This window comes from Gymnodraco acuticeps, unplaced genomic scaffold (genome assembly GCF_902827175.1).
Source record: "Gymnodraco acuticeps unplaced genomic scaffold, fGymAcu1.1, whole genome shotgun sequence".
NCBI lineage: Eukaryota > Metazoa > Chordata > Actinopteri > Perciformes > Bathydraconidae > Gymnodraco > Gymnodraco acuticeps.
In genome coordinates, this window is record NW_022990513.1 from 832,787 (window position 1) to 845,165 (window position 12,379).

The following is a 12,379-nucleotide window of genomic DNA, read 5'->3' on the forward strand; positions in this document are numbered from 1 at the left end:
GGAAAACCTCCTTCACTTCATGAAAAGGGGGGGAACCACACACACACACACACACACACACACACACACACACACACACACACCACACACACACACACACACACACACACACACACACACACACACACACACACACACACACACACACACACACACACACACACACACACACACACACACACACACACACACACACACACACACACACACACACACACACACACACACACACACACACACACACACACACACACACACACACACACACACACACACACACACACACACACACACACACACACACACACACACACACACACACACACACACACACACACACACACACACACACACACACACACACACACACACACACACACACACACACACACACACACACACACACACACACACACACACACACACACACACACACAAAATCACTGACAAATATGAATATACTGTATTCAACTTCATTAAAACGTTAACGTGCCTAAACTCAGTAATTCACTAAAAATATTTATATTTTAATGGAGCCTCGTCGGCAGATCAGGATCCCAACGCCTAGCGGAGGGATCTTGATCAGCTGAAGGGTGTTATTTTCCCCATAAGGAACAAGTCGCTGCAAATTATCCCGCTTATTACATGGCCACATTCTCAACAAAGTAACGACATGACTCCCAATATTAATTGAAATGCTTTTATGGATTTAGAAAATGTTTTTATTGATTTAAAAAATAGTTGTATGTATTGATTTAAATTGACATGCATCCGCTAAGAAAAATAGTCCATTGTTACCGTTTTTTAAACAGTCTGAATGAAACGGCAGCTCTCAGCTGTGTATTTACACAACTAATGGCCCATCAACCACAGCTCTCTCCCCCCCCCTCCCCCCCTGATCTTTCTTCTCCAGCAGCTAAATTAACTGTAGATTACTCTGAGTGACAAGCTTACAGTTAGACACAACACTGTCATTGCAAGTGACCCTCAGTTAGTTTTTTTTCTTTTATGTTCAACTGCTAAAATCGTTACTGATAAAAAGGGCTTCTACTGTACCTAATTACCTTAACACTAGAACCGCCAGAGGTTTTTGTATAGGCCTACCTAACACCGTCAAATCCCGCTATTAGAATGCAATTTTTTAACAACATAGGGTGCTACATAACACACTTTCAGGAAAAGTCATGGACTGGGAGACTTTAATATTGTATTGAAAAAAAGTTACATTGCACACACACAACACACATCACACAAATTGACCCGATTGGCGGTTCTAGTGTTAAATAAACTCACTAATGAATGAAACCAGTTCAATAGAGAGTCTGAGACCTAGGTCGGCAAAGACCCTATTGAAATTGGTCGCGCAGCGACCGATAAACCTGCGAAACACACCCAAAACAGGGAAAACGACCGGCAAAAGCACAGAAAAGGTTCGGAAATCATGACGGCTGATAGGCCGCACGAGCCCAGTCACGTGGGCGGAATTTAGAATTTAGTCGCTCGCGACTAAATAACCATGCAAAACCCACAAAAAAACAGTAAAAAGGGGGGCAAAAGCCCATTAAAAGTGGCCTAAATCATGGCAGTAGGTAGGCCATGCGACTACAGTGAGGTGGGCGTAGCATGGTCGCAAAAATGAGATCTCACCATATGCCGTTTCCATGGCAACGCATCCCTCGCCAAAAAACCTGGTGTTGTCGTAATTCAATGGAAAATCGTTCAAACAGCACCAGACTTCAGACTATCATTAATGGTCCGGCCCTCAACAGCTCTACGCCAATTATGGGATGTCATCATATGCCGTTGCCATGGTAACGCATCCCTCGCCAAAAAACCTGGTGTTGTCGTAATTCAATGGAAAATCGTCCAAACGGCACCAGACTTCATATGATGGCTAATGGTCGGGCCCTCAACAGCTCTATGTCAATTATGGGATGTCATCATATGCCGTTGCCATGGCAACGCCTCCCTCGCCAAAAAACCTGGTGTTGTCGTAATTCAATGGGAAATCGTCCAAACTGCACCAGACTTCAGACGATCATTAATGGTCCGGCCTTCAACAGCTCTATGTCAATTATGGGATGTCATCATATGCCGTTGCCATGGAAACGCATCCTTCGCCAACAAATACGATGTTGTTGTAATTCAATGGAAAATCGTCTAAACAGCACCAGACTTCAGACTATCATTAATGGGCCGGCCCTCAACAGCTCTACGCTAATTATGGGATGTCATCATATGCCGTTGCCATGGCAACGCATGCCTCGCCATAAAACACAATGTTGTCCTAATTCAATGGAAAATCGTCCAAACGGCACCAGACTTCAGATGATGGCTAATGGTCCGGCCCTCAACACCTCAATATGACAATACTGAGTTTTCCTCAAAAGCTGTTGCCATGGCAACGCTTCCCTCGCCGTTAAGCACGATATTGCTATAAGTCCTGTGTAAATGGTAAAAAACTGTTCAAGCTTTACATGTGTGCTAACCGTCAAGCCCTCGAGACATATATGTGTCATTTTTTAGATTTCTTCAAATGTCGTTGCTATGGTAACAAAATGGTCGCCGTGACAGGGCAAAAGCCCATTAAAAGTGGCCTAAATCATGGCAGTAGGTAGCCCATGCGACTACAGTGAGGTGGAAAAACACCCAAAAACAGGGAAAATGACCGGCAAAAGCACAGAAAAGGTTCGGAAATCATGATGGTTGATAGGCCGCGCGAGCCCAGTCACATATCGTTACAATCAATTTAGTGAATTACAAGATTAGATATACTTTAGTTGATCTAAAATATTGATGTGTACAAATGCTCTTCAAAACAACTGCAAGTCCATGAAACTTGTCTTTCTGTATTTGTGAATGAAGCGCCATCTCCTGGTTAAAACCTGAAATTCTGGCAACGCCCTCTTGGAAAATAGTGGGAGGGCTTAATAATCCTCGATACTGGTTTTAGGCAGGTCGTAGGCAGGAAGCTGTAAGCTGGAGTCTGAAATGAGGTGCTACATCTGTAAATGTACTAAGTTACTTTCCACCTCTGCCTTCTTGATCCTTCATTCTTATAGGTAACACACTTTCATAAAGTAAGAGCTCTCTTTCCCATGAACACATTTTTGTTCCTGCTCAGCAGCTGACCGTAGATCAGCCTCCGTATTCAGCTTCTGTTTGGTGCATCCTCCACAGATCGAGCTGCATCCCTACCTGGTGCAGACTGAGATGATCGAGTTATGTAAATCCAAGAACATCGTGCTGACTGCCTTCAGTCCCTTTGGATCGCCTGCAAGACCCCCAGAGATGTAAGCCCCCCCGCACCACTCACATGCTGCTGTTAATACCAGACACTCATTGAGGTCAGGCTCAGAGGTCTTGTTTAGGGACAGGACATTATGGGAACTTACTTTCGATTGCATGGAGTATAGATTCATTTTGTATGAAATACACATATAATGTTGCTATTTAATAAATGTTGCTTATTTATTTATGAAGGTGACCTTATGATCACTTTTTTTATTAATTAAAACGGATGTTCACTAACCATATGTTTCTTGACAAAATGTAAGGTTAAGTGATTCTAGCGTTTGGTGCCATATTAACAGATTTACATTTGGATGATTATCTGGATTATTGGATGTAGTTCAAAATATAAGATCCAAACTGAAATTTCATGTTCAATGCGTAATGATTTTGTGATCCATGCGGCTCATTTATTCAGATCCACTGTGTGTTGGGTCATAGTCATGCACAGTTAAAATCCCGTCAGCAGTTGTTGGTTTTACAAACTGGAATCTGTTATCTTATAATTAACACTTTGTTAGGGTGAGTGACAGCTGGAGCGTGGGATTTAACTTCCTCTGAAGGCAGATTTTCTTTGTTTTCTGGAACTTAATTTCCACAAGCTTCAACCATTGTGATTGAGGTTCTCCTAGCTGCTATCCTTCTCAGGTTTCTAGATAAATGTCCTGCACTCCAAATTCAAGAGGGTTCAGAGTGAGAAACAATTCATAGACATATTTGAGCAAAATAATAGGCATTATTCTACCAGTGTATTTCTTGTAGGTTAAATATTGTAGTTTTTCTTTCTATAACTATAACCTATAACTCCTATGAAAATGTTCAAAAAGTGCTCAAACTTCACATGTGTGCTAACAGTCAAGCCGTGAAGACATCTACGTGACAGAGCTATAGCAACTCCAACAATTGGCCTAGCAACGGCTAGCAACCCCATCTATATTATACACATTCTCGCAAGATCTATCAGGGGTCGTTGTATGGAAGCAAACAAGAGACAGAAGTATTTTAATTTTATTAGACACCGAATTTATAGCATTGAAAATAATTACTTTGAAAATCATCTATCTGAATTTTGTTGCTCCGAATTTACCTATGTGAAATAAAAATGTAAAAATTCAAGTTAAAAAAATTCGAATGTTCAAATTCAGATCCCAAAAATTCAAGTGAAAAAAATTCGAATGCACAATTTCGGTGTTTAAAAATACAATGTCAAACATTTCGGTGTTTAAAATTCCATGTCCAACATCATCCGGGCCATATATACAGTGGGGCAAAAAAGTATTTAGTCAGCCAAGACAAGACAAGACAAGTTCTCCCACTTAAAAAGATGAGAGGCCTGTAATTTTCATCCTAGGTACACTTCAACTATGAGAGACAGAATGGGGGGAAAGAATCCAGGAAATCACATTGTAGGATTTTTAATGAATTAATTGGTCAATTCCACGGTAGAATAAGTATTTGGTCACCTACAAACAAAAAAGATTTCTGGCTCTCACAGACCTGTAACTTCTTCTTTAAGAGCCTCCTCTGTCCTCCACTCGTTAACTGTATTAATGGCACTTGTTTTAACTAGTTATCAGTATAAAAGACACCTGTCCACAACCTCAAACAGTCACACTCCAAACTCCACTATGGCCAAGACCAAAGAGCTGTCAAAGGACACCAGAAACAAAATGGTAGACCTGCACCAGGCTGGGAAGACTGAATCTGCAATAGGTAAGCAGCTTGGTGTGAAGAAATCAACTGTGGGAGCAATTATTAGAAAATGGAAGACATACAAGACCACTGATAATCTCCCTCGATCTGGGGCTCCACGCAAAATCTCACCCCGTGGGGTCAAAATGATCACAAGAACGGTGAGCAAAAATCCCAGAACCACACAGGGGGACCTAGTCAATGACCTGCAGAGAGCTGGGACCAAAGTAACAAAGGCTACCATCACTAACACACTACGCCGCCAGGGACTCAAATCCTGCAGTGCCAGACGTGTCCCCCTGCTTAAGCCAGTACATGTCCAGGCCCGTCTGAAGTTTGCTAGAGAGCATTTAGATGATCCAGAAGAGGATTGGGAGAATGTCATATGGTCAGATGAAACCAAAATAGAACTTTTTGGTAAAAACTCAACTAGACGTGTTTGGAGGAGAAAGAATGCTGAGTTGCATCCAAAGAACACCATACCTACTGTGAAACATGGGGGTGGAAACATCATGCTTTGGGGCTGTTTTTCTGCAAAGGGACCAGGACGACTGATCCGTGTAAAGGAAAGAATGAATGGGGCCATGTATCGTGAGATTTTGAGTGACAACCTCCTTCCATCAGCAAGGGCATTGAAGATGAAACGTGGCTGGGTCTTTCAGCATGACAATGATCCCAAACACACCGCCCGGGCAACGAAGGAGTGGCTTCGTAAGAAGCATTTCAAGGTCCTGGAGTGGCCTAGCCAGTCTCCAGATCTCAACCCCATAGAAAATCTTTGGAGGGAGTTGAAAGTCCGTGTTGCCCAGCGACAGCCCCAAAACATCACTGCTCTAGAGGAGATCTGCATGGAGGAATGGGCCAAAATACCAGCAACAGTGTGGGAAAACCTTGTGAAGACTTACAAAAAACGTTTGACCTCTGTCATTGCCAACAAAGGGTATATAACAAAGTATTGAGATGAACTTTTGTTATTGGACCAAATAGTTATTTTCCACCATAATTTGCAAATAAATTATTTACAAATCTGTTGTGCGTAGACGGCTCTGCTAAGATTGTTCCCTAGTTTAGGTTTCATGTTATGTGTTTAGATAGGTTCCTGTTTTATTTTGATAGTCTTGTCTACCCTCATGTGTCTAAAGTACGTTTCCTGCCTTGTCTGTTTTCCCGCTGTTGTGATTGTCTAATTGTCTTCACCTGGTGTTGTCTGTCTAGTATATATAGTTCTCGTCTTCCCCTGTCTCGTTGCCAGATTGTCTTGTGTGTTCCAAGCCTTCCAGCGTAAGATCATTTTGTCATTGTCCATAGAGTTATCGTCCATAGAGTTAGATTAGTGTATTAGTAGTTTTTGTTTTGTTGCTTTATGTATTCAGTGTGTTATGACCTGTCTACATTAAAACACTTTATTTTGATACTTTGTTTGTCTCTGCATTGTGCATTTGATTCCACGCCCTTGTACAGCCCTAACAACATCAGACAATGTGATTTTCTGGATTTTTCTCTCTCATTTTGTCTCTCATAGTTGAGGTATACCTAGGATGAAAATTACAGGCCTCTCTCATCTTTTTAAGTGGGAGAACTTGCACAATTGGTGGCTGACTAAATACTTGTTTGCCCCAATGTATATAAACACTAGATGGCTGAAGGGGGAGTCACCAGCGTAGCTCACCGGCGGCCATCTTGCCACAGTCAACAACTACTGCTACAGCTGTTGTAAGGTGAGGGATCTGCACAAAAATACTCGCTGAAATCTTGACTGATTTAAAAACGGTTTGGTTTATTATAAACATTATTATCATGGCTATGATACAGGAGACAACAACACATGTTGAAAAAAAAAGTTCATGATTATAATGATAAGTATGCAGTATCATAACTACATCTTTGATGTTTATAACAAACCAAACCGTTTGAAAGTTGGTTGAAAATTGAGCAATCTACGGTTATTTCAATAGTATAATATCTATATATAATATATATAATATACCATAGACATAATGTTATGAGTGAGCGAGCTGCCTGCGGCAAGATGGCCGCCATGTGGCAACGTCGGTCTCCATAGGCCAGCAGCGGGGGTGAGTCATCTAGTGTTTATGCTTTTCAAAGTGTGGTCTGTGTGCGCCCCCTAGTGGTCCGTGAGTATATTGGTAAAAATTCACATTTGAAATTAATTAATTCAAGTTTTCCGAATATTTCCGCAATGGAGTGAGCTTAAGTTTCCCTATTGGTCAGCAGGCAGTGCTTTCACTGAGTTGAGCTCTTAGCCTGCAACTTAACCTGGTCGGGACCAGGTTAGCCGCACAGCATAAGTTACCATGGAGATCTAGCCTGCTAAAAAGAGAATCAGCTTCGTAGGACCGGAAACCCCGAGTTTTCCCTGAAGTTAGCCGGTTAAGCGAAAATCCTGCTTCGTGGTATACCCCCCTGGTCGGGACCAGATTAGGTTGCAGGCTAAGAGCTCAACTCAGTGAAAGCACCGGCTGCTGACCAATCAGAGCTCAGTGTGCGGAGTTTAAAGTGATCAAGTCATATTACAGGAGAAAGGAAATACAGAAAAGCTGCTGTTGTAGGAAAGACGTCCGGCAAAAATCACCGACTGTGTGAACGTGAACATTAATAGAATATCAGCTCCATCTTCAGAGCAATCTGACTAACATTAGCATTAAGAAAGCTTAATTAAATATCTGCCACAACATAAGTAACTGGATCAAAGTAACAGTACAGTCAGTGGCATATCACATCATAATGTATCATATATTTCCTTATCTGAGTCAGCTGAGCCGTATCTGGCCGTGCAACACTCACAGTGTCACATACTGTATGCAGAAGTATTATTTTAAGCAACACATTAAGTTGACGAAACACTCGAGACAAATGTAATTAAAGTCAGATCCACTCGTGTCTTAGTTGGGGCAGTGATATCATAAACCTGTTAATGTACGCATTCAAACACTTTTTCTTTTACCAGCTGTATTCACCTTGCAGGTGCAGCTCTGTGGCTTTTATCCTGGATAAAGTGTTTAAGTCATGGATGTTTAAAATGTTACTTCTTCATATGTCAAATATTATAGTTGACTTTTCATTCAGGAAGTATGACGCTGCGCTGTCAGTGCGCTTCTCCATGTTTGTGATTGGTCGATCGCTCCAAATACCACCCCTTTCATGTGAATGCGCACCTAACTAGAAAGGACACGGCTGGCTTGAGCGATCCACTTGATAACCCGCGTCGTAGTACAGTTTAGCGAGAGCGCGTATGTTTTGGATTAGGCCAGTGGTTCTCAAAGTGGGGGGCGCGCCCCACCTGGGGGGCGCAGAGTCATGCCAGGGGGGGCGCGAGAGACCTGGAGGAAAAATGGTTATTAAAAAAAAATCATAATTTGAAAAATTATTGATTCGAAAATAATATAACGCAGTACAGTACTATTACGTCTGGGTCTCTGTGTTTCATTAAAGCTCGACTGTGTGTGTGTGTGAAACGAGCCATTTTGTGTGCACGAGCGAGAGAGAGCGCACCGGTACTGGAGATCGTTGTTGTTAGCTTCTGGTGCTAGCGAGCTACGCTAACAGATATAAGGAGTTTTTTCAACAACAAAGTGGAGGAGAGTCCTCTCCTGTCAGACTGAGAGACTCAGTGAGCTAAAGGACTCTCAGTGTTATCTCAGTGGGTCTCAAACGTTTTGGTCACCATTATTGTAAACAATTATTTCCGAGGCACACGTTTATATGATCATTATAGTTATACAAAAATAAGAGAATAAATGAAAAACAGGTATGAAATACTATATGACAGTAAAAAAAGAATAAAGTTTAAAAGGGTGATTTGTAAAATATCCATAAATAAAGTAAATCTGTTTACAGTTCATATGGGTGTTGAGAGAGGTATCCATAGATCTCTTCATGTTGCTCTCAAAGTGCACCAGATTGATGCATTTAACTTCAACATTTAAAAATAAATCTTCCCGGGGGAGCTTGCCCTCGGACCCCCCTAGAGGAGGTGAGGACCCCCCTATGTGAGGTCCACACACCACCTGTAAAAATAGCACTTTACCCCTGCTTACACCTACACTGTATATGCCGTGAGCTGATTATCGAGCCTTCATTGTAACTGTCACACTGTGTATATGCGTGTGGGGAGTGTTGCAGTAGAACATTCAACTGTAGCACCCGGTACATTAATGGGAAACCCTAAATGTTTGAGCACCTTCTATGAAACGTCAAGCTACCCCACAGCACCCCCAAAAGAAATCTCTGGCGCCGCTACTGAGCCTGACTATTTGTGTTGGGGGGGCCCGACTTTTTTTTTTCTCCAAAGGGGGGGCCTGACATAAAAAGTTTGAGAACCACTGGATTAGGCCAACCGGCTAACTCAAACATATCCAGGTTAGGTTGAACCAGCTTCATAGTACAGGCCTCTGGGCTACTCCGACAGGATAAGCAATCGAGCCCGAATGCAATCAAACCGACTTCTGGCCTATCAGATACCTCTTTGTCAGTCATGTGATCACAACAACCCGGGAGCAAAATTACGGAGAACAGTGGGGCTTGCCGCTCGGGTAAGTAGTCCGTTTTTGCTCTTTATTTTACAAGCAGTGAGGGCTCGACAGCATTTGTATCTTACATTAGCTAGCTAAATCATTGAAGTAGCCTTGTGCCTTGCTGTTAGCAAGCTCCGTAGTTATCATTAATTGAAGTGAATCACAACGTTACCGTGTCCTTTTGTGTGTGTGCGAACGATCACTTCGGTCTAATAAGTCAAGTAGACCATGCTACACTATACAAATACTCTCTTACAAAAGCCCTGCATTTAAACATGTTAATGTTACTTTAGTAAAAGTATGCTAGTATAATTAAGAAAGTGTTGTTAAAGTAGACACAAGTTATACTATTATATTATATCATTTGTTTTATTGTTATTACCGATGCAAGAGTTGACTTAACTGTTGTAGTTGGAGCTCATTTTGAACAATGAGCTAACTAATGATTACTTTCATAATGGTTTAATGTGCTGACTATTTTCTATATTAATAGATGAAGGTCTGGTTTGTTCAAACTCTCAAAATAGGACATGCTGGACATGATAGGACATGCTGTCATAATTACCCAGAGTCCGAAGTGACACCTTTACAATGTTACAGCTGTTAGATAAATGTAGTGATGTAAAAACAAAAATATTCAAGATAGTGTAGTGGTAAAGAGATAATGTTTTAAAAACATGTTACTAAAACAAAATCTCTTGTTTTGGACTGACAGTAAAGATTCAAGAAATAGTAGATCAATAAATACACTCACATCAATCAGGGGCAACCAGGGGCTCTCAAGAGATCTATGGATACATCTCTCATCACCCATATGAAACAGAACTATAAACAGATTTTCTATTTCTTCATAGACATTTTTTTCACTCCCCTTTTAAAACAAACCGTTTGAGACCCACTGAGATAACTAGACTAAAGTTAACTATCTAAACACTGAGAGAGTCCTTTACTTCACCTGAGTTGAGGTTACCTGAGACTCTCCGTCTGACAGGAGAGAGTTCTCCCTCCACCTTGTTGTTGAAAAAGCTCCTTATATCCATTAGCTTGGCTAGCTAGCACCAGATGCTAACCACAACGATCTCCGGTAGATACCCACTGGTGCGCGAGGCGAGCTCACACACACACACACACACACACACACACACACACACACACACACACACACACCACACACACACACACACACACACACACACAACACACACACACACACACACACACACACACACACACACACACACACACACACACACACACACACACACACACACACACACACACACACACACACACACACACACAACACACACACACACACACACACACACACACACACACACACACACACACACACACCACACACACACACACACACACACACACACACACACACACACACACACACACACACACACACACACCCACACACACACACACACACACACACACACACACACACACACACACACACACACACACACACCACAGCAGGGCTTGAATGAAACACAGAGACCCAGAAGTAAGCTACTTGTACTCACGAGGCCTATTATGTGCAGAATCCCTCTCGCTTTCAGTTGGTTTTGATTGAGTGTCCACACGTGGTCGTTTAAGGACTAAAAAACGATCAATTTTTCACTTTGCTGTTAGCAAATCTTTTGGCGCTCTAGCTAACAGGAAGTCAATCAAGTGTCACAAAGTAATTTAGCCTATGGGTAGGTCAAAAATCGAATGGGTGCTGACCATTGGCCTAATCATATCACCTGTGTTGGCTTTATGTTTTTGGTCAAAAATGTGTTTGTTTCACATATGCATTGATGTAATCAATAATATTTCTAATTTAATTTAATAAAAATAATAATAATAATTTTCGAAAAAAAAACAAAACATATTTCTTGGGGGTGCTTTGGCAATCCTGGGGGGTGCTTCAGCACCCACTAGCTCCCCACTAGCTCCCCCCTGGCGCCGCCCCTGGCGCCGGAACCTCGCAACGGCTGCGTAGCGCATTTGCGCCGCATTTGGGCATAAGATGAGGTTTGAGTCTGCGTAATCTGCGTGTAGGGAGGGGCAGCAGCCATATCATTAGCTAGAACTAGCTAGATCTGATGGATTTGGACATAAACGCGAGTGAAGTATAACCGGACGCGAGAGAGAGAGATCAGCACCTGCAGCTCTGCCCGGTGTGAGGGACTGGTGAGCGGAGCAAAACACACCTTTAGACGTCACCGAACACATTTAGCTATGGCACTGTCGTATACATTGAATTATTCAATTTGATAATATGTAATCAACTTAGGCATCCCTCCCAAAAAAATTCTAAAATTGAATAACTCATATTCGAATACCTGAATAATTTCGAATATTCGATTAATCGTTCCCATCCCTAAAATATAATGATTTTTTTATTTGAATGTGTTTTTGAAATGCAACAGTGTACTACAAAGATAATCAGGTTATGAATGAACCATTCTAAATTCTTCAACATTGAAATAAATGTATTATTAAAATAATATTTAACTGTTATCAAAACTTAGTTCAACTGTAGAAGCTTGCTCTGTTCGGTTGTCTCACTGGAAGAATCACTTTTAACATGTTTTTAAAGTCAATATAAATACATTGTATACAATACAAAAATATAAAGACAAAGGGTCGTAGTTCTCACTATGTTCAATAATATTTGTCTTAAATACATTGAAATGTGAAAGTTGAACAAAAGAGTTATGTTGCTTGGTAAAATGTAACATATACATGTTTAAAGGCATGTATATCAGTGTATTAGAGTCATTACTTTATGCATTATTTGTAAAGTATGAAAAAGGTGTACCTTGGAATCCGTGCTGAAGTTCTCTGCTGTTAGGAGTCCA

The 12,379-nt window shown here is 41.4% G+C and overlaps 1 protein-coding gene across 1 annotated transcript in view; it reads left to right on the forward strand.

The window, feature by feature from the left end:
- zgc:56622 (uncharacterized protein LOC326033 homolog) overlaps positions 1-12,379 on the forward strand; it is a 40,875-nt gene that overhangs the window by 17,127 nt on the left and 11,369 nt on the right. The window contains 1 exon segment of the mRNA XM_034227069.1: positions 3,181-3,293. Within this exon segment, the coding sequence (XP_034082960.1) occupies positions 3,181-3,293 (113 nt within the window).